The sequence below is a fragment of the Callithrix jacchus genome, chromosome X (assembly GCF_049354715.1).
Source record: "Callithrix jacchus isolate 240 chromosome X, calJac240_pri, whole genome shotgun sequence".
NCBI lineage: Eukaryota > Metazoa > Chordata > Mammalia > Primates > Cebidae > Callithrix > Callithrix jacchus.
In genome coordinates this window covers 14,023,131-14,046,243 of record NC_133524.1, presented here as the reverse complement: position 1 = coordinate 14,046,243, position 23,113 = coordinate 14,023,131, and the positions used below count along the sequence as shown (strand labels likewise).

The following is a 23,113-nucleotide window of genomic DNA, read 5'->3' as shown; positions in this document are numbered from 1 at the left end:
AGTAGAGGCCAAGGATGCTGTTACACATCCACAGTCCCCAGAACAGCCTCACAATAAAGAATGATCCAGCCTTAAATGTCACTAGTGCCGAGGTGGAGCAATCCTGATTGAAGAGTGAGGAGAGGAGCAGCAATGCTGACCTTGAATTTGGGACAGACAGATGCAGTAGATACCAGTGCTGAGATGGCACATGCCACCTCACACTGAAGTACTGCCTATGCTGTGCCCATTTGGCAGCCCGGTATGTTGAAACTTTTTGTGCCACACTGGATTCCATCATAGGAAGCCTCAGCTTGCTGGTGCCAAACTTATTCTCTTGCCTTCCTTTTGAAAATGAGGTTGATTGGAGTCCAGGTGTGTTGGCTCGAGCCTGTAATCCCAGCACTTTGGGAGGCTGAGGTGGGCAGATCACTTGAGGTCAGCAGTTTGAGACCAGCTTGGCCAACATGGCGAAACCCCTTCTCTACTAAAAATATAAAAGCTGGGCATGGCGGCACATGCCTGCTGCAGTCCTAGCTACTCGGGAGGCTGAGGCAGGATAATCACTTGAACCTGGCAGGCAGAGGTTGCAGTGAGCCAAGATGGTGCCATTGCACTCCAGCCTGGGTGACAGAGTGAGACTCCATCTCAAAAAAAAAAAAAAAATGAGGTTCAGTAGAATGTTTTTATCAGAAGAGAGAGGCTTATTACACCTCAAATTGACTTTTGCCAAATGGAACAATCACTGTTTTGGTGGTTCCTGAAGCTTCTAATGAGGACACTGACAGTCGTTAAATAAACAAGTGATTAGTTGAGAAGAGATTGGCTAACAGAGGTTCTGTGTGTGCTCATTGTCATCGATGTTGGCCAGTTTCACGATAGTGACCTGCCTAGGCTCTTGCTGCTACCACTAAAGAGAAACAATAGCAATGATGGCTTATAGTTCATAGAGCTTTACCATTTATAAGCATTTTCTTCCTATATACAAACCAGTTTGATTTGTTTATTTCAACTCTTAGCTTTATGCAGTGTCATTTCCTATAAAGGAAAGTATAGCATATATACAAGAGGTACTTAGAAAATACATGAAGAAAAAAAACTAAAAAGAGTAAGGGATCGGCTGGGTGTGGTGGCTCATGCCTGTAATCGCAGCACTTTGGGAGTCCAAGGCAGGCAGATCACAAGGTCAGAAGATCGAGACCATCCTGGCCAACATGGTGAAACCCCATCTCTACTAAAAATACAAAAAAAATTATCTGGGCATGGTGGCGCACACCTGTAGTCCCAGCTACTCAGGAGGCTGAGGCAGGAGAATTGCTTGAACCCAGGAGGCAGAGATTGCGGTGTGCCGAGATCATGCCACTGCACTCCAGACTGGGCGACAGTGCAAGACTCCATCTCAAAAAAATAGAGTAAGGGATCAAAAGATACATACTTTTTAAACCCGCATTGGATGAAAAATAAGAAATTTAATTCTGGTAGTGGAGGACAAAGTCTTTGCCAAATTGATAAAGCTGTGGGAAAGTCTGATTATGGAAAGGACGCAACAAATCTAGACAATCCACATTCTAAATTTCTGGCTCCATGCTATGTGTCCAGTCTCCGTGTTTTTAAATGTATCCAGCATTTCTAATAGCACAGAATTATTAATATGTTGAATATTATTGGTACTTTATATAAAAAGTGTCTTTTCTGTTTGAATTGTACTATTTAAGAATTATTGCTGTATTTATCATTCTGTTTTCTCCAAGTAGAGAGAAGGCCCACATACTTGCTACCAGAACACATCTTTGATTTTGTCATGGGGAGCAATGTGAAAATAGGAGTCACAAGGTCAGGTGCAGTGGCTCACGTCTGTAATCCCAGCACTTTGGGAGACCAAGGTGGGTGGATCACCTGAGGTCAGGAGTTCAAGACCAGCCTGGCCAACATGGTGAAACTCCACCTCTACTAAAAATACACACACACACAAAAACTTAGCTGGGCATGGTGGTGCACACCTATAGTCCCAGCTACTTGGGAGGCTGCAGCAGGAGAATTGCTTGAACCTGGGAGGAGGAGGTTGCAGTGAGCCAAGACTGTGCCACTGCACTCCAGCCTGGGTGACAATGCGAGACTCTGTCTCAAAAAAAAAAAAAAAAAAAAAGGAGACACTTAACACAAACTTATTTTAAGCAGAATTTATTTAAAATTAAAAATGCTGTGTAATGGGGCTTGAAGAGAAAATAAAATTTGTTCAAGCAAGTGTGAGCTTGTTCTGGGTATTGATTTCCTTTGAGGGGCGACGAGGAAGGATTACACTAGGGTGTGTTTCATGTTGCATAAAGGTTCCACAAAAACTCCAAAATTGCAGAGGAATTAGTAGTTAGAAAGAATGTGGAAACATCCTTCCTTGGTGATTAATGACTCTACACTGAGGAGTCCTTTAGAAGCCAAAAGAAACCTCAAATACAAGCCTCAAAAAATGGAAGAAGTAGGCATTTGACCAAATATCTGCTATGTGACTAGGGTAAGGATGTGTTGGTAGATCATTATGCAACTTGATGAATTCTCGGTCAGTTGAACAGTTAGCATAGAATAGTGATTTGATTTCTGGCATATAATAGGTGCTTAATGAATCTTGAATGAATGAATGAATGAATGAATGAATGAACAAACAAATGAAAGAATGAACCAGTCAGCTGACTAGGATGATGTCCATAGAGGTCTACATGGGATTCCCTCACTTTGGTCTTGTGTTCAACATTTCTATCAATGATTTGAATCCCAGACACATAAAGCATATTTACTATACTTGAAAACAGAACAAATCTGTGAAGATGATTAATATAATAGATTACAGAAGAAAAACTCAATATGGTCTTGCCAGGTTAAAAATACGGCCAAGATGTACAGGCATCAGCCAAAGCCCTAGGTATGAGTTTAATATGTCAACTGGAGTATGGGAGCCTTCTATTTTGAGGGTGATCGTGAAAGAGACTGGGAAGGGTTGTATCATTCCCCGTCATTGAACCTTCTCACAGAAGTTCCAGAGGCTATTTGGTAGTAAAAGCTCCTTTCTGCTTGTCAGTCCTCATCCTTTTTGCTCCTTTTATGGTGTTTGACACTATTTTACACTGTTAACTTTATGCTCTTCACAGAAACTTTCTCTAATTTCATGATTCCACTTTGGTCTTATTTCCCTTGTTTTCTGATTTGTCGTTCTTAGTTTCTTTTACCCTGTTTTTAAAATGTTTCCTTTACCTTTATGTTTAAAAGGTAGTGTGCCCTAAGCTGTGATCTTGGTATACTTAAAATCTGTCTCTCTCTCTGGTTGTTTGTTTAACATTCACTTAAAATATATTTTGTTGAGGACCCACTGTGTGCCCAGAAGTGTTCCAAGAGTTGGTAATACAGTGGGGAATAAGACAGATAAGAATTTCTGCCTTTAAGGAGCCTGTATTCTAGGAGGATGGGAAGTAATGAACAAGTAAGTGAACAACAGTGTTGAGTTGTGGTTAAAGCTATGATGAAACTCAAATGCAGGTTAAGGGGACCAGGAATGTCAGGGCTGCTATTTTAGACAAGAGAGGCAGGGAGAGTCCCCTGAGAAGATGGCATTTGAGCAGAACTGGACTTCCTTTTCTCCCAAGGCTGCCTCTACACTAAAAACTCCCAGATGCTGGTCTCTGGCCAGCTCCTCTCTTCTGGAGCCATACTCCTGAATGCCTCTTGGACAGCCCCTGCAGGATGTCCTAAGAGCACTCTCAACCACACTTGCTAATTTCCCCTACCAAACTTCTTCCTTCTCTGGTTGCCAGCATGACCATCTCCTCACTCACCCAAGCTAGAAACTCTAGCCTTCCCTCGAAATCCCCCTCCACCCCTACTCACACAGATCCAATCCAATGGCATCTGGGTCCTCACTTCCTCTGTGCCATAGTTCAGGTCCACACTGTCTCTTGCTTGTACTGTTTCAGGAGACTCCTGACTAGTTTGCCAGCCTCTAGTCTCATCCTACCCTATCCACCCTGTCTTCCACGTTATCAATAGAATGACCTTTGTAAAGCGTGGATCAGCTCTGCTCTCGAGCCTTCTATCTCTACCTACTGCCTCCAGAGCTAGCAAGGTGTTCAACCTACCTGGTTCCCAACCTGCTGGTTCAGCCATCTCCCATCAGTCCCTCTGTCAGAACAATCACTTCCTGACCCTTTGACAGTACCCTCTTTTTCCTCTCATGTCCCCTTCAATTTTTCCTAGAACTCTTTCCCTTCCTCTTCCCTACCTTTCCCTTCCCTACCTTACCCAGAAGGTTTCTAAGCATTACTGCAATAGCCAACTCAACTCTGCAAAGCTCTTTTCAAATTCTCTTCCCCCTCCTCCCATTTTCTTTGTTGTGATACCGCAGTGCTTGTAGCAGGCAGGAGAACCCTGTTTGAGAAGAGTTTTCTGTGTCCTATTAGCCTGTGAGTTACCCAGAGAGGCACTGTCACTTGTTCATGTCTGCGCTGCCTGTAGATGTTGGTGCTAGGGAGGTTATTTCATACATGTTTACTGAGCTGGCTGCAGTTCTACGGAAGACTTACACATAAGTCAAACCGTGTGAAACTGCTGTTCTTAGTCAATATCAGCAATTTCATATGTTCAATCTAATACATCTGTTTTGTTCAGTATTTTTGTTTTCCTGTTTTGGCTTTTAGAGGTGTTCTTACCTTTAACCAGACTGCCTTAGAGCACGGGGCTCAAAGATACATTTTCAGCTCTGGAAGATATTTTCCATCCTACTCATTCTACTTATAGAACTTTCCTGGCCAGAAATGGATGCATGTCTCAGCAATGTTATAAAAAATATTATTTTCTCACTTCCTCTTGACAATTTTTGTTGTTCAAATGGTTTGTCATAAACAGAATTTGAGGCTGTTATAAAGTGATATAATGGTAATTTCTAGAATTGTAATATGTTATCCTAGTGAAAAGAAAAGAAAGTTGTGAATAAGACAAAAGTGATGAATTGTTCATTTATATATAATTTCTCAGAGGGAAAGTAGATGCAGGTATAACTGGAGGATGTGTGAATATTTTGTCTAACGGTTTTGATCTCTATGATATAGAACTAGAGTTGTTCTTAAATTAAGACTGTCTCTCATATTCTGCCTTTTCACTGGTATCACTATTAAAATAATATTCTTAAGCAACAGCCAGAAAATTATTAGTCTCTGTGGGTTCTATAATCAGATGACTTTGCTGGACACTTTAAAAACCAGTAGCATAGCTGATCACAGTATCTTCTTTTGTGCTGAATTGAATTTTGTTTTGGTCTGAATTCTCATTCAAACTGCTGGGAGAACAAGCCTGTTACAAACCAACACTTGCCACCTTTCTGTTTGAATAGACCTAAGTAGTCTTTGCAAAAAAAAGTCTAAGACTGTCCTATTGGGACACACCATAGGGTTTTCCTATGGAAATAATTGTATCGCGCATGAGTCTTCTTTCTAAAGTCTGTGGTTTTAGGCTGCCATACTTCTCAGTCTTCTGACCAGGAGATAATAAAACTGTCTGGGGCCTTAATTTGAGGGAATACATAGTTAATTGTGGGCGTGGTCTTCTTATGACAATGGGTAAAGGGAAAAAGCAAGATGTAAAATTAAATGTTGAAACAAGCTGAACTGGTTTTGAAAATCTTCTCAAGTGTAACACATCTAGAAGTATTAAATGTAAGAAGGTTCGAAGGATTATCTATAACCAAGGTGTTGAAAGAGCAGGTTGTTCGAGGATTTTTGTTCAGTACCTTATCCTTTTTGTTTTAAGGAGTTGAGCAAGAAACCATCAAAACTTAGGAGAATGTTTTTAGGAGAGGGTGGTCTCCAACTTGTCTTTATGTTTGCTTCCAAGATAAGTGTTGAGCCCAACCAACTAGCAGACTATTCATGATTTGGGAATCCTATTAATGGTCATCCCTGTATTTGACTTGAGTCTCTCTAATTTTTTATAGGGACAGTGAAGGTCAGTTGGTCTGCCAAATGCATAAAAAATGGTGCAGAAATTAGTGATGCTTGGAAACATATGGCTCAAAATCATGATAAAGGCTGATAATATGACAGCATGGGTTGAGAATGTTGGCCTCATAGTATCTGGGTATGCAAGAAGGCAAATCATTATTGGTGTACTAATCTTTATGTTGACTATTTTGAGAGCTCTTAAAAACACTTTCTTGATTCGGAGTGAGGAGTTCTAATGAGTAAAACTCCATATAGAAATACCATATCCAATTAAAAAACGATTTTGATTTTCATTCCAAGAAACTACCAAAAATGTCAGCTAGATATACTTGTGAACATCTTACGCTTATTTTTAAATAAGGCAGGGTGCCTTTTTGCAAATTAGGCTTGTGTTTCTCTTACTATCCTATATATTAACTATAGACAAGGGAGTGGTTTCTAATACCAAATTGCTACACTGCTGTTGTTAAACCCATGTTTGAGTTTTCTTCCCTCTAATGTATTTTTCTCCCCTCTTTCATTTATATTAAAAGCCATGTACCTATTGAAAATTTGTATGAAAGACAAATATTTAAGAAAGCAAATAGACTATGGGCACATCCTTTAAACATGCTTTGCCAGGGTCGAGGGGTAAATGAAATAAACTGATATATCACAAAGGGGTCGCCACAGAAAAGAAAGAGTCATGCCAATGCACAGACATGCAATCTCCTTAGAGACGACATATATTGCTGTCGACCAACTAAGTCACATGGCGGGAGGGGGCTCTTTTCTTTCTTCTTTATATCCCCTCCTCTGATGTCACAGGGCTATTTTTTCCTGGGAGAATTAATTAGCAGTCATTGGGTATACTTAGCTGGAAGAAACGAGGTGGGGAGAGAGAGTGAGATCAAGATTGAGATCTTAAGAAAGAGAGCAAGGAGGAAGAGCCCGGTGGGGAGCAGGTCCTTCCCCCGGGAGCCGCATTGAGACTGTAGGCACCACCGGGAGCCGAATGGCTGTTTTCTAACTGGGATCCTCCGTGACGTATGGCTGCCTGCCCCTTGGCAGCTGTCTTTATGGACCAGTAGGCAGAGCGAAATTGACGCTGACAAGACTTTTGCATCTTGGAAGGGACTGTAATCTACTGTAGTGAAGAACAGAGCCTCTCAATCAGACGGGTGTAAATAAGAGACGGAGGGGAGTCCAAAAGAAAAGGAAGAGGAGGAAAAACAAGTGTGTATTGGGGGGAGCAGGGGCAAAAGCATTTTTGGTGGATGGTATGAAGCCAGCCATGGAAACTGCAGCCGAGGAAAATACTGAACAAAGCCAAGAGAGAAAAGGTACCCAGCGCTCTGACAATAGCCTGTTTAAAGCTTTTCACTGAGGGGTGCTTAAAAAGGGTTAGCCCGGTTTTGTCTCTCTTTTAAAATGGCTCTGAGACAATCCCTATGGCATGGTCTTGCTTTCAGGGTTGATTTTTTTTCCTGTAGGCTGATGTTAAATTAATAGAGCAGCCTTTCTTCAACCCATTCCTGTTCCAAATCGTTCTACTGACGTGGTATTTCATAGAAGGATGTCTGTAATTTGTCACCTTGGGCAGATGCATTGGGGAAACTGTCTTTTTTTTTTAATTACTATGATTATAACTTAGGTCCTGTGTCCTGCATGTTATATTCCAGGAACACGGAATGTGTAGTTTTCTGCTAATGCCGAGGAGGAACTGGAGGGGCATGCATGTTAATTCTGCTTTGGTTCCGCTAATGCTGTAGCGATTTGGGCATTCTCTAATTGTCTTATTCTAATATGATTGCTCTTTCTTATATCAGGCCCTGACTACGACATGTAATAATCATTTACAGTTGGAGCTTCAGAGAGGGGACATCAGCTCTGTCACCTAGTGCTGATGGAAAGGCGTGGTGGGGGGGGATCTTCTGCTAATTATGACTTGGAGACTGGGGGGAAGAAAATTGATAAAGGTCTTATTTCTTAAAGGGAATCTTAGAATGTCCCCCAATTTTCATATACAGAATAGGTTTTTAGAGGAATAAGTATTTTTGGAGTAAGAAAATGGCAGAAAGTAGAAACTAAAATTAATCTCTTTTTTCTAAATAATGACTGATTTCAAGTCTGATGTCCCATAGAATCAGCTCAGCCACTGTTAGCTAATGGATCTCACTGCATTGTAATTTATCTCGCTCACTCAAAGTCATAGGCTGTCATAAATGCACAAAAACATATTCTATAACCGCAGTGGCTCTAATATAAAAAGCCATCATGCTAAGGTTATTTCTCATGGCCCTTTCGTCCACTGACAGTCACTAAAGAGTAATTCTCCAGGACGGGGACTCAACTTCACTTTATTTATAAAGATACAGGTTGAACCTTATGAAATTGCTGAGAGTCAACCATTTTCAACCACAAAAGACAGCAATGACTTGTACTTCAGCTTCACAGTATGCTGGGGTAAAGGCTGCTTGTTTTTATATAAAATTTCATTGGTACACATAATATTTTATTCTAAACCGAGCAATTTTACTTTTTAAATGAATTTTTTTAGGTGTGACAGAATACACATAACATAAAATTTGCCATTTTAAGTATATAATTCAGTAGCGTTAAGTACATAACACCATAGTTTTAAAATCATTTGTTTAGTTCAATCCTTATATCAAACCTACACCTCCCCACCAAAAACCCAGCCTATATTTTCTTGTGTGTCTTAAAAAAAATTTCATAAATGACCAAATAGCTATAAGAGAAGCTCTTGGGAAGATTTATCAAGTTGAGGAAGTGAGATCAAAGTTTAAAAATTCATTTCCATGATGACTAGAGACTAAGTTGTTTGCATGTTGGGGGGTAGGATAATGTAATATAGCATTGTACCAAGGAAGCCTATCACAGTTTATAGTCTTCCACAATTTTGTCCTAAAATAGATGATTTTACTTAGTACATACTTTTAATTTTTATTAATGTGATATTCAACCATGGCAGATAAAACTGTTTTGGTCTTTGTAAAAAAATCCCTTTTTTAAAATTTCTCACCAAAAGGAAGCAAGGGTCATATAACCAATATAAAATCATTACTACACATCTGTGTATCTTATCATCACTTAGTCTTATGGACTGCTATTATTTTGTCAATTAGATCTTATTTAATAACATCTACAGGTTGCTACTAATCCCTGACGACCTGTATATGAAAAGTCATTCATTGTGATTTTAGAGACAAATTTAGAAGCAAAAGATAATTTCTGGAGGAACTTTAAAAATTACCTAAATGTATAAACACTAGCTGCTTGTTAAATAATTCAAAAATATCACGCTACCAGAAGCTAGTGTGACATGTACGGTACATGCTTGAATAAGAATACAAGCCAGGGAATTTGTTTTTCCTGATCTGCAGCAAGAGGGGTTGTGATTATTACGTGACCCACCATAAATGTTGATCTGGAGAGTGGCTTATCTAATCTGCATTTAGATGAACAAAGTTAATATGCTGGCTACACATAGTCAAAGCCCACACAAAACGCTTTGTAGTTTCTCAGTTTGCTCACCCATCATCATTAAGTACACATAGGATAAAATGATAGCCACAAATGTTTCTGCATCCTTGTCAAAACGCTATTCCTTCAGATTTAATATTAAGTTTATTAAAACATTCTTTCCATTGAAATAACATTTTAAAATTTGACATAATTATTTATAGAATGCGTTATATAATTCTTGAGCTGTTGGATCTTTTTTTTTTTTATGTTTTTTAAGCGTTTCAGCAAAGGATTTTATTCATTAAATTTAATCCTGTAAATTTTGTCACTTTATGCAGGTTTTTTATGCACATACATTTTTTTCCCTGTGTTTCTCCTTTCCCATCTGTTTTCAATTGTTGGTAATAGAGCGATGCTTCTCTCTCAGTTTGGGGTATTATTGCCTAGCAGTTAGTGCCCCATAGTTTGTGAATTAATATCTGTGGATAATTATCACAGTGGCTATTTAAGAATGTAAATTAAACTCAGCTTTATAAATTGACCTTGCTTTTCTAGTTGGGGTCTTTCCTGGGAGTTTCGGCAGAGCAATACAACCCAGCTATTGTGATTCACTAACTCCTACAAAGAGAACTCTTTCTTTAAACTAAATCAGAATGATTTTGTTTCTACTTTAGACAAAATTAATCCGTGTTCTTAAAAAAGGAAAGCATTTATATTTTTTCAGTCTCATAGTTTTTATCACAGAATATGCTACCAGTTACCAAAATTCATAAGAAGTATTTAGTAGAAATTTAGGGACTTTTAAGGAAAACGAGAGGATTTTCTTAGATGGATGGAAGAAATGCCAAATTATTACAAATGCCAGTTTTTAAATTAAAAGCATTAAATTAAAGTGTGAAGATTGAGTAAGCAGATTCACTGAAATGATATAACCAGAGGAAATGAATAAGACAGAATCAAAAGAAATAGATCATATAACCCAATAACAAAAAGATGGAGAGTAGGTTTCCATTGATTTCAGTGGAGTATTACTTGATGTCATTTCATTTGTGAAAATAAATGCATCTGAAATTGCTGAGAGTACGTCATCACTGAGTAGAAAAGCAATTGAATCATAACAGCTTTGTATGCTCTATTATGGGGGAAAATCTATCTGTTATGAAAATTATTATATGTAGGTAATTGAATTCTACTGAAACAATTGTAGTCAGGCTAGTTATCTTCCTGTGAATCATTGCTGAAATAAATTACAGGCATCAAATTAAATTCATAACCACACAGGAAGAAAAATACAGTGAATGGGAAGCAATGTGTAATTTAAAATAAATTATAGGATATAGTCAAAGTAAGAAATGAATTGAAATTATTGACTTGGTTAAAAATTAACACATCCATTTTAATCTTTTTAATCAAGTAGATATAATTTCTTAAGTGTTTTTTTTTAATTGAGCAAAATGTATGCACTTTTGGGTCTCCTTTTTTGTTTAGGAAGAAAAACACTCCTTTATAATATAGGACTTGTATGATCAAAACCCAAAGAGACACATTGTACATGTTACACTATTCCTGATGATCTGCAAATTGTTGCATTTTGAAATTTGTATTGACATTTTCTAACTTGGTTATATGAATATGGTACAGAGGAAGTTTTAGATGCAGTTATTATCTGTAAGAATTTGCCAAGGTGGACATCTGAAGAGATGGTGTCTGGGGAATAGGCTGTAGAGAAAAGTGGCTGGCCAGATGGTGCGGAACATATGTGGTAGGTATGATACAGCTTCCTTTGATTTTTTTTTTTAGAACATTTAAATGTGGAAAAGATCTCAATGAGCCATTTGTTACATCTTCTACTTTTAAGTTACCAATTCCATTAGGATTTTTTTCAAGACTTGGCCTTGCTATTTCATTAGAAAAAGAATTCTGGGCCATTTCTGGAAATTTAGATTTGCAGAATCTTAATTCAGATCATTAAGATCTGAATTAAGATCATTATAATTTTCAAGATCACATTTCTCTGTTATTTGGAAGTACAGGCTCAATTTAGACTAAACGATCTTAATAAAGTGACTTAGTCTTGATGTGTCTGAGAACATGCAAAATCGTCAGTGTCCCCATGACTTAAACTTTCCCTTACTGTGATTGTTGGATTGGATTGTTACAAAAACACTCTTGCTTTTTTCTCCCTTGGACCAAATGTACATACATAGGAGATAGTTGGCCAGGAGTAGGGATGGCTATGGAATGGAGGAACAATGTGACCGCACTGACGTTTTAAGAGAGGGAGGTTACAGTCCCAGTTGCACAAATGTGCTTTGCTGTTCGTTGATTTGTTCATGCATTTATTCATTTATGATGATCTTTTTTGAAATGTCATTCTTCCTCTGTCCCTTCAGCTCACGTTACAGGAGTACAAGGGTGCTAAGTCATCTTAGGGACCATTAGGAATAGTATAATCTTGATTTTAATAATAATTTTGCTTCTTGGTGGCAGATTAAATAGACAAAATGCCATAGAGAATTTTGATCCTTAGCCAGCTGAGTGATATTTCTCACCAACCAGTGTATAAGAGAAAATACAATAATTTTCTGTTTGATAGGCTGATTTTATTAATTGCATTAACTGCTTTATGTAGCCAAGCCTTACTATGCTATATTTAAAATAAAAGGTTAACATACATTTTCCTTAAAGGTCAGATAGTAAATATTTTAGGTGCTGCAGACCACCTAATGTCTGTCCTCAGTGTTCAAATCTGCCATTGTACCATGAAAGCAGCCATAGATAGTATGTAAACAGAGGGATGCAACTGTGTTCCAATAAAACCTTATAAATAAAAACAGATGGCCATAACTTACCAGCCTTTGCTACATTTACAGTGCTGTGATGGCATTCTTTAATATTTTAAATAATAGCTAAAAATGAAGGATAACAAATGTGGCTTTGAAAGACCTTGCTCAGTGAATATGATCTTTCTTGGAAGCTCGGTGTTTGTCACTTAGTTGCTTCCAGTGATAATTTCCTAGGTGCTAAGAAGCATGCTAAAGTTAATTTGTTCAGCCTTATCACTAGATTACATTAAATAAGTAAATAGGGAAAAATGAACAAGGCATTGTTTTGCTTTCCTTTTTGCAGTTTCCCCTTGTTTCAGGCCCACCTTCGGCAATAACCACTCACAGCTGTGCCTGTCTTCATAAGCCTCCACTGGTCACCTCATCTCTATCTTCCACTCTCTTAGGGGGAACATTTTGCAGTCTTCTCTCTGTAGGGCATAAACCATTTTCCCATTTCTTGCCAGGTGCCTAGTATTTCTTGCCTGGCAAGAAGGCTGCCATTTCTTGCCTTCAGGGAATGTGGCACCATCCATGTCTGAGAGAGAAACTCCAGAACAGTAAAGCAAAATCTAAATCTTTTTTTTCTTTTTGTCAACTGGACATTTTAAAAGACCTTTTGAGCCAAGGCATCCTCTTGTGGCTACCTTTTAGGTGTTGGGATCATGTCCTTGGGATTAAAATCTACACTGTGTTTTTTGAAATTTCTCAAGTAACTCTATATTTAATGCCTTTATTTAAATTTGGCTCAAAAATATGGAAGTTATTTTCTTTTCTTTTGTATCTAAAGATTTACTGTTGTAAAAAGCCCTCTCCAGATGTAGAACACATCCATCCAGTTGCCTATCCCATCTGTGTACCTTCTGAATCTATTCATTTATTTTAATGCTGAATTAAGGGTCTTAGGCATGGCTGCCATGTTTTTCTCAGAAAACACGTTAACATTGGGTAGTCCTTGGTTTTTCTTTGTCATTGCCTAACAGCCTGCTCTTGCTTGCCTGCATGTCTGGAGACTTCCCCCATCCATGCGAAGAGATGAGCACAGAGCATGGATGAATCTTCTGCAGAGAGATCCTGAATTGCATGGCCTGGCTTGGTAAAAGTCAGCATGGTGGGGGATCTAAAGGTCCATTTCTGGGTCCACAGGGTGCTCTCTTCCTTTCAACCAAATATTCAGCCAACATTTATTGGGCACCTACTGTGTGCTGAGTATATAGAGATGAATTTTTTTAAAGGAGGATAAAAGTTTCCAGATAAAAAGTGATAGAGCTACTTAGAATCCTCTTGCTTGGGGATCTATGTGGAGGGCTCACAGCCCCTTTACCAAGAGGAAATCAGATCGCACCATGAAGTGCCTTGACCTTCTGGTTCTTTCTGTCAGCCCCACTAGGTTTTCTTGCCTTCAGAGAATGTGGTACCACCTATGCCTGAGAGAGAATCTCCCAAACAGTAAAGCAAAAAAATCTAATTTTTTTTTTTTTTTTGGAGACAGAGTGTCACCCTGTCATCCAGGCTGGAGTACAGTGGCACCATCACAGCTCACTACAACCTCCACCTCCCAGGTTCAAATGATTCTCCTGCCTCAGACTCCGGAGTAGTTGGGACTATAGGCATGTGCCTCTTTTTGGTTTTTTGAGACAGAGTTTCCTTTTTTTTTTTTTTTTGCCCAGGCCTGGACTGCAGTGACACAATCTTGACTCACTGCAACCTCCACCTCCTGGGTTCAAGCAATTCTTCTGCCTCAGCCTCCCAAGTAGCTGGGACTACAGGTACATGCCACTATGCCCAGCTAATTTTTATATTTTTAGTAGAGATGGGGTTTCACCATGTTGGCCAGGATGGTATCAAACTCCTCACTTCAGGTGATCCTGCTTCTTTGGCCTTCCAAAGTGCTGGGATTACAGATGTGAACCACCACACCTGGCCAATTTTTTTGTATTTTTAGTAGAGACAGGGTTTCACCATGTTGGCCAGGCTGGTTTTGAACTCCTGACCTCAAATGATTTACCTGCGTTGGCCTTCCAAAGTGCTAGGATTACAGGAATGAGCCATTGCACCCAGCCCACAAAAAATCTCAATCTAAGGAAGGCTGAGAGTTAAGAAATTTTAAGAAGGCTGAGATAACATCAGTAGCTTAGGACCTGGACTATTTCTTTAGGAGACACAGAAGCACAACTCAACTGCAAATGCACCTCAGAAAAACTCTTGTTGGGCTGTTGCCTCAGGAAAAGAGTAGAAAATTGAAACACACACAGAGGTCACAGTAGGATATATGGTGGTTTCCAAAGTGTGCCCTCTTGAGTGAAATTGCTAAGGCTCACATTCAGGCTTCTCTACCTCCTGGCTGAAAGATTTTGGGCAAGTGATCATTACCTTCTCCTTGCCCTCAGATTGTTCCCTTGTAAAGATGAAATATTAATAGTACCTATTTCGGAGGTTGGCTGTGACAGATGTAATAGGTGCCACGTGCTAAGTGCAGTGACTAGTACATCGTAAGCACTCCATAAATTGTAGCTGTCATATCATTATTGACAACAAAAATAGCAGTAGCAAGAATAGTTTCATTGTGCAGTTCTGATCCTATCCCAGCATCTTTTCTGCACCGCCCCCCCTCAGTTTTGAATAAGTTATCTGTACCTTACCTTGAAGTCAAAAAGATTTTTTCTAAAACACCCTGGCAAAGTATGTCTCTGCTTCCAAACCTGAAATACCTTACAAGTTTTCAGAGATTGTGGGGAGTGGAGTTGGGATTTTATAAAGGCTTTGCGAGGTTTTGTTTGCCTTACACTGTGGCTTTACCAGGTCCTTCTCCTCAGAGACCTGAGCTGCCAGATGGAGCACTATGATCTGATCTTCTGATGGAATCATTACCCACATTAATGGCACAATCATTTTTTTAATCCTTAAATATTTATGGTACCCCAGAGGATGTAACCCTTTATTAGGTTTTATGGGATTCTTGGAGATAAACTGTCCATAGTGACCTAATACCCTCTTTGAGATTTCAAGATTTTAATTCAACTAACATTTACAAGAAGCCTACTCTGTGCTGGGCAAATTGGTAGGTATTTTTCTTTGCTGTCCACTAAGAAGTGGGAAATAATGTCTTATGTTACCAGATAGAGACTTGAGTCCTTAGGGAGTGCCAGCTGTCACCATGTGTGTGTAATTAAGCAATGGTTCAAGCCCAAGGCCAATAGCCCTTTCTGTATAACACATGGGAAATAGTTGGAACAGGATTTAATCCAGAACATTCTAGACTCTGACGTATGAAGTTTAAGATCAGGTGACAGGAAATACTGCAGACGTCAATAGGAGGACAAGCGTTTCATCCAAGATTCAGTAGACCATTGAGTTGTTTGCCAGGCTTTCTCGACTGGAACCAGGTACCCTTACAGAGAGGGAGTCTGTGTTCACCTTTGCCAGTACAGCTGGCAATAATTATAGTGCTCTGCTGATCTGAAAAGGAAACAAAAATATTACTGTGAGAAGCCAAATTTTCACAATAAGTAGTATCTTCCCCAAATGAGCATTCTAAGAGGTGGGATATGGGGTGGGGGGGAAGATGGAGAAAATAAAGAAAAGATCATTTTTGTGATTTATGTAAACTTCACTTTAGAAACGGAGGACATTCTCAATGGATCATGCTGGTACTGAAGGGTTGCATTTCAAGAGCATATTTTTTAAACTCCCCATTTCCTTTCTATGGTAAAAGAATAAATAAAAATGCTGATATAGAATCTTTGCTGGAGATAGAGACACTGACTCTTTGCCACCTGAAATTGGCAGTGAACAGCAGAGCTGAAATGGAAATTGGCAGGTACCACTGGATGTACCCAGGCTCAAAGAACCACCAGTACCATCCCGTGCCAACCCTGGGGGACAGGGCTAGCCCCTTGAGCAGTCCAGGTAAATACAGCCTTGGGGTGAATTCTAATAGCAAGTCAACTGTTATCTTTAATATTATTTGTAATGGCTCTTGCAGCTTGGTGATATTTTATGTTTTGCTTGGTACATTAATTTGTTTACATGGGCATGGGTGGAATTGGCCCTATAAACATTTTTTAATCATCTTTCTTTTTCTCTCTCCCTCTCCATTCCACCCCATCTTTCTCCACTTTCTTCTCCGTCTTCCCTCTTTACTCACCTTCAGTCACCTCTTCTCAAAGGGACCAATGTACAGTGAGATATGCCTTTGGTTAACCATGAAATTTCCAATGCCTGAACCATTAATGGGGGAGGGGGGCCATCCACATCCCCCTTGTGGCCAAGAACTGGGCCAGGGCCTTCAAGGAGCCTTGGCTCTGAGAGTACCATGAGCGTCCCCAAATGTCTTCCCAGCCCTGCTGCTCTGCACCACCCTGTTCTCACATCAGTCGTTGCCTTTGAGAGAGAGATCAAAGCTGTGAAAGCAGGATCAGATAACCTTGTACCCAGTTCCCATCAGGTGGGTTCAGTGGGTCTGGTTTCCACTTTCCTTGCTGGTGAGGAACGTTGACTATTCAGAACCACTAGGTGCTGGATCTGGGTGAGGTGTGCAACAGCTGATTTGGGGACCTAGAAGGGGCAGAACGTGAAGCGGTATGAACATCCAGCCTCCCAACATTCCCAAAGCTAACACAGGTTGTAATGCCCAGCTTAGTTAGCTAAAATTCAGTGATTTGCCAGTGTACAACCATAGTTCAAACTATGTAAAATGCGGACATAAGTGGCTGGTGATAGGTCGGGTAAACATAGTAACAGGCTTAAAGTATTGACGTGATTTTGTATCAGTCCATAACATCATTTCACCCAAATGCTTGCTAACCTTTTCAGGAGTAAGCATACCATGTACAGCTACAGAAAGGACAATCCCAAGGTACAAAGTAAGTTACCCATTGAATTACAAAGTCATAAAATCCATGATTAATAAAACTTTCTTTTTCCTTTAAAAGCTTAATTGTGGTGTCAGGTTAATTAAAATGAAATCTGACTTTGGATTTAGTTCTGTCTTGGGTTATACATTCCTTCATCTGTCCTGTGGCTGTCAGGTGCTGTTTCTGTGTGTGCCTGAGCAGTGCTGACTAGATAAGGTTAGCATGAGGTGACATCAGGCGTCCATTCTCATAGATACTATAAAGAATATGGAGGGTTCTGGAATCCTGATTCAAAAATATCATTAGACATGGTAATGTTAGATAACATCAGGCCACTTGGAAACCCAGAAAAATACTTATTCATTCCTGTATTTTAGTTCATTAAACTTTATGGTAAAGAGTTAACGCCAATATCTTACTGGAGGAGAATAAGAAAAACCTCTATCAATTGCTCTTGAAGAGTTTTCTCCACTTGTTGAGCAGTTCCCTGTAAAAGCATTGCAATTAGATTTGTGTGCTTCTGATCCTACAGTGAGACGCCAGAATTTGGGCATTCTTAGCAGCAGTGGCAGCTGAGAAGAAAAATATGAGGCTTTATTTTCTTTTTTCTGAAACTGATTTCTTTCAGAATTCCAAAGAGTTTGCGTTTCCAAAAGATAATGTAGTGCATAGATGATGTCGTGCGTGATATCACCACGGAGTGTCTCCACAAATCTAACTCATTAATCTTTCTGGACAGCCCAAGACTGTAAACAACTCCTTGTCCATTCAGGTGAGATTTTGGCGCTAAGGAAGATGAAATCAAAACAGGTTTTGCTGCCAGATGAGTTAGGGAAAAAACATCCTGTTACTTTTCAAGTTTTTGGAATTCCAGAATGATATGACGAAAGATTGTGGAAGTCTAATAGTATCGGGTTGCTGGTGAGACTACTTCAAAGGAGAACTCCATGAACTAGCAGGTTCTTGCCTGAGGGGGAGAAACAAAATGACTAAACTCGATTTAAAGAATTATCTTCGCGGATCCTCAAACGATCTCCACCTACACGTAGTTTTAACTTTTTATGTGCACTGATGCCTCCATGGGGACTGTTTGTATTTGGAGCCATCTGCAGGGACCTTACATGTGATAGTGTAAAAGCCTACAGCACAGGCCACAGATCGAAGGGAGGACCCACTCCAGCCATGCCATCACCATCCCAGACGCTTACAGATTTTGTTGGCTCCTGAATCAGTGCAGTTGCTGTTCTGCACTCAGATCCCCAATGCTGACCAGATGATGTGAGGAAAAAAATAGGGAATTCCATATGGCTTTTTTTTGGGGCGGGGGGGCGGGCAGAGTTGTCAGCCTCTTTCCATAGGGAAAAAGAGGTTTTGATACAGGATGATCAGGAAATTTTTGCCAAAGGAAAATGCCTCTCCCACTTAGGCAGTTTCTGTAGTGGAGACTACCTTTCTCCAGGAACTTCCTTATTCCCCATTGGAAAGGTCACGGTGGTTCCAGGGTTCTTTTCATGGTTTTCTTTTTCTTGCTACCACTTCCCAGTAGAATTCCATCTAAAGGGCTTGGATAGTTATTCTTCCCTTATCTGTTTCTTTTTTCTGTTCAGTTTTCAGCTTTTTTGGGCAGGTAGTGTCAATATCTTTTCTGTCTTCAGGAGACAAAGGGATGTATGGCTGCAAGGGCTACCGCCTGTGATGCTTCCGTCGGGGCCTGGCCTGAGGTGGTGGTCTGAAATGCAGGCAAGCAGTGAAGCAGGTAGTTCATGCTAAATCTGCATTCCATGGAATATTGTGCTTAACATGGAGGGAGTACTTCCAGGCTGTTGTAGATGGTATTACAGAGGCTCCAGAAGATAGTCTAAGGAAATCTACATCCTCTGTTCCAAGTGCAGGCTATGGACCATCAGAATTGACTCCTCCGGGAGCTTGTTAGAAATGCAGGCTCCCAGGCCCCACTGAACCCCACTGAATCAGAATCTGCATTTTCGTAAGAGTTCCAGGTGGCTCCTATGCACATTAAAGCTTGAGATGTACTAATTTAGAGCAAGAAGGGAGAAGGCAGGAAGGAATTGATTGTGAATTTATCCTCAAGAGATCTAGAAATCTTTATCACAGCTATGTATATATGTGTGTGTGTGTATGTGTGTGTGTATAGAATGTATAAGTATAAAGAAATATATATAGATGTATATGTAAAGAATTTCTTGATCGTAAACGTTCAATTTTTTATGTGCTACATTATTATTCTGTAATTAACACTTGATTATGTGACAGTGACTTACTGTGTCTGTGACATATCAGCTCCCTTTTGTCTTCTGGTCTTATGTTCGCTTCTCCATCTTAGAGTAGGCAGACAGAGAAAGCAGAGGTAAAAAGCAGATCGATTAGTATGAAGTGTTGATCTGGAGCTTTCTGTCAGACATGTCCCATTTTAGGGACACTGACTTGGATTATTCAAGACTGAGTACTTGTCGGTCTTTGAGAAGTAGTGCCATCTGGTCTTTGCTGCCTTTGAAAGTCCCTTATGTTATATATTTTCATATAACTCTAACTAGAATCCATTAAAATTAATTTTGCTTTGAAATTTTTGCCACCCTTAGAGGTAACTGGAGTTACTCTGAAGTTAGCTGGGGAGTAGGTAAAGTCAACCACTTAAGTCTTCCCACCTCCTCAGGCTGTGCCCTTTTGGGTACCTGGGTTCACTCCCAAATAAGCCACATATACCCTCATCCCCCATGTGCTTCCATTTCTATGAAAAGCTTATATGAATTGGCTTTTGTACTTAATGGAATGCTCTGGGTGTTAAGAGAGTCATTTAGATGGGACAAATATTTCTTTGGTGATCATCTTGCATTTTATCTGGGGACTTGATGAACAATGCTTTCACCCCCAAGGACTTGCTCTAGAGATGAAATGTCAGGCTGGTAGGAGAGGTAATGGGATCGAAACAAGACTTCCTGTGTCTTGAGAAAACCTTGCTTACGTGCATGTGCTATTTCCCAGTAGCAATAAATCAAGATTCCTGTGAGGATTTGACAGACCAGGCTGGTGATGCCACCCTCTGTGTTTCTGTAAAGAAAAGTGTTTTTGGAACCAGCCAGGCACATTTGATTTTCTGTGGCTGCTTACCTCCTCTAGTAGCAGAGTCGAGAAGCTGCAACTGTACACCCTGCAAAGCCAAAAGTATTTTCCATCTGGTCCTTTACAGAAAACAATTGCCAGTAATTGACTTAGAATTTGCAAAATGTGCAAAATGCAATACTCCACCTACTTATGTTAGTCAACACCTAAAAACTTCGCTCGGCACTCAGTTTCCTAAAATCTTGTCCCTCAAACATCCCTCATCCTCTGCCCTTGAGGACCCAGAATCCTTTCTCTCTGTGAGGAACAGGAATTGGCTGTTCACATGCTGTCAACTAAGGGTCAGCCCTTCTTCAGAAAATTTCTTGGCTCTTTCTGGAAGCTCAGCCCCTCTGGCCTCTTTCACGTCCTTCTGAGTGTTCCCATAACATACCAAGTCCCATTAACTGGATGTTGTGAGCTGCTTTCGTCTAGTATTCTAGTCAGTGTACTTTAGCAAGTTTTATTTTCTGTGTATGGAAAAGGCATTTGTGGTTTACTAAATGTAGTATTGGGGATAATTTTGTAAATTTTTTTTTCCAAAGTATGAGGTTCCAATGCCCTGAATCAGTATCACTAAGAATGCTGGTTAAAAATCCAGATTTTATATGGGCACGGCGGCACACATCTGTAGTCCCAGCTATTTGGGAGGCTAAGACAAGAGGATCAATTGAGCCCAGAAGTCCACGTTCAGCCTGGGCAATATAGCAAGACCCGATTTCTTAAAAAGAAAAACTAGATTCTTAGTCCCCACCTACTCTCTTTGGGATGGGTCCCAGAAATTTGGCCCATTTAAGAAGCACCCCCAGGCAACTCTAATGCACAGTAAAGTTTGACCACCACTGCTATATGCATAGAGGGCCATAGCTCCTCATTATAACATATTTGGTAAAGTATCATTTCAGTTCAACCTTTGTATGCATATCTTCAACCTGTATATGTATATGCAATCAAGATGCTCAAAGTCAAATGTCCACATCCTTAGCATATAGTACTATTGAATTTGCAGTAAATTCCTCTTGAAGCAATGTTTTCCTATTGCCACTATATCTTCGTGTATAAGAGCCAATGCAAAAACATTCTACGGTAAAGCTGTAGACATCAGAGCTGAGGCTGTGTGTTAGTTATCCATCGTTGTATAACAAATTCCTCCAAGACATAGTGGCTAGAAACAAAAATGTGTATTATCTCTGCTTCCATAGATCAGGAGTCTGGGCTCAGCTTAGCCATCTCAGAAACTCTAATGAAATTGAAGTCTCATCTGAAGGCCTAACTGGGGAAGGATCCACTTCCAAGCTCATTCACATGGCTATTGGCAGGACTTGGTTCCTTGAGACCTGTTGGACTGAAGACCTCAGTTCCTCACAAGCTGTTGGCCTAAAATCTCCCTTGATTTTTTGCCATGTGTGGGCTCTCCTAGGTACTTCATGACATAGCAGATGACTTCCTCAGAGAGAAAGCAAGTGAATGGGTAAGACAGTGTGCCAGCCAGAGAGACAATGCTAACTGGACAGAAGTCAGTCTTTTGAAACCTAATCATAGAAGGGATATCCCATCATTTTTGCCATATTCTAGTCCTAAGAAGTGAGTCAGTAGGTCCAGTCCACACTCAGGGGAGGGAATTACACAAGCCCATGAACATAGGTTGATGAGGATCATTGCAGGTGTCTCAGGGTTTATAAACATTTATACACCCTACTTGCCACAGGATGTATAAGCATTTCACAGTGCAAATGCATCCTCTGTCTCCTTAATGATCATAACCTCTTCACTTTCCCAAAGTCTCGCCTCTCAGAGAATGTATTGCTGGGTTAAATGAGTACCTGTCAGGTGTTTGATGGCCTTCCTGAGGCACTGGACTCTAAGCTGTCTGTGAGCAGACGTCTTCATGCCTTACTCGCTACTTTGGCCTGGCTTGGGACCTGGGACCAAGAAAGCACTCGTTCATAGCATTGAATGATGATCACTTTATTTTTAGCACTCATGATGTGTGACTCTGTATGAAATTGTCTAATTTTACTGTCCATTGTGTACATGGCTCAATTCCTGGGGCAGGCTGGTCAAGACCTTGAACTCTGAGAGTTGCATAGGAGCTCAGTAGGTATTTGTTAAGTAAATTAAGATTAGATTGGCTACTCATGGTTAGGAGTTTGAGACCAGCCTGACCAACATAGTGAAACCCTATCTGTACTTAAAAAAAAAAAAAAAATACAAAAATTAGCCAGGTGGAGTGGTGGGTGCCTATAGTCCCAGCTACTTGGGAGGCTGAGATAGGAGAATAACTTGAACCCAGAAGGTGGAGGTTGCAGTGAGCAGAGATTATACCACTGCACTCTAGACTGGACAACAAAGGAAGACTCCATCTCAAAAAAAAAAAAAAAATGACTAGATAGGCTAATTGAGGTTTCTAGAATTATCTGCATGTAAATAGGGTTAACTTTGTGAGATGATTTCCTTGAATAAGAAGTTCTCAGCCTGAGCTTCACAGTAGAACCCTTGAAGGGAGGGTGTATATCTTTTAAAATCCCAAAACCATATCCAAACCAAGTCATTCAGAATCTTGGGGGTGGGACCTAGGCATCGTGTTCTTGAAAGCTTCCCTGCCAGGTGATCCCCTGTGCAGCCAAGGTTGAGAACCACTGTAGTAGACCAGTGTTTCTCAATCCAGGGGAGTTTCTGCCTTTCCGTGGATGACTGTCAGGCATCTAGTGATAGAGGTAAGGGATGCTGCTAAGCATCCTGCAGTGTACAGGACAGCCTGTTCCCCAACAAAGGATGTCCCATGCCAATAGTGCCAAGAGTTGAGAATCCCTGGACTAAGCCCTATGCACTGAGTCAGGAAATTGGTTCTAAGTGAAGCAATAGAAACCCATGGAGTAGCTTTGTC

At 40.2% G+C, this 23,113-nt stretch overlaps 1 protein-coding gene across 11 annotated transcripts in view; it reads left to right on the top strand.

Annotated features, from left to right (window-relative positions):
- The window catches only part of GPM6B (glycoprotein M6B), a 160,204-nt gene that overhangs the window by 109,165 nt on the left and 27,926 nt on the right, over positions 1 to 23,113 (top strand). For 2 of the 11 annotated variants that reach the window (XM_008988965.4, XM_002762630.6), the window contains exons 1-2: positions 6,799 to 7,279; positions 16,040 to 16,159. The exons of 5 other annotated variants lie outside the window; for them this stretch is intronic. In XM_008988965.4, the coding sequence (XP_008987213.1) occupies positions 7,219 to 7,279; positions 16,040 to 16,159 (181 nt within the window). In that variant the 5' untranslated portion in view covers positions 6,799 to 7,218. Of the gene's footprint in view, positions 1 to 6,798; positions 7,280 to 16,039; positions 16,160 to 23,113 lie in introns of those variants that run through there. 4 more of the 11 variants (XM_035287871.3, XM_035287872.3, XM_008988966.4 and 1 more) reach the window with 2 other exon arrangements.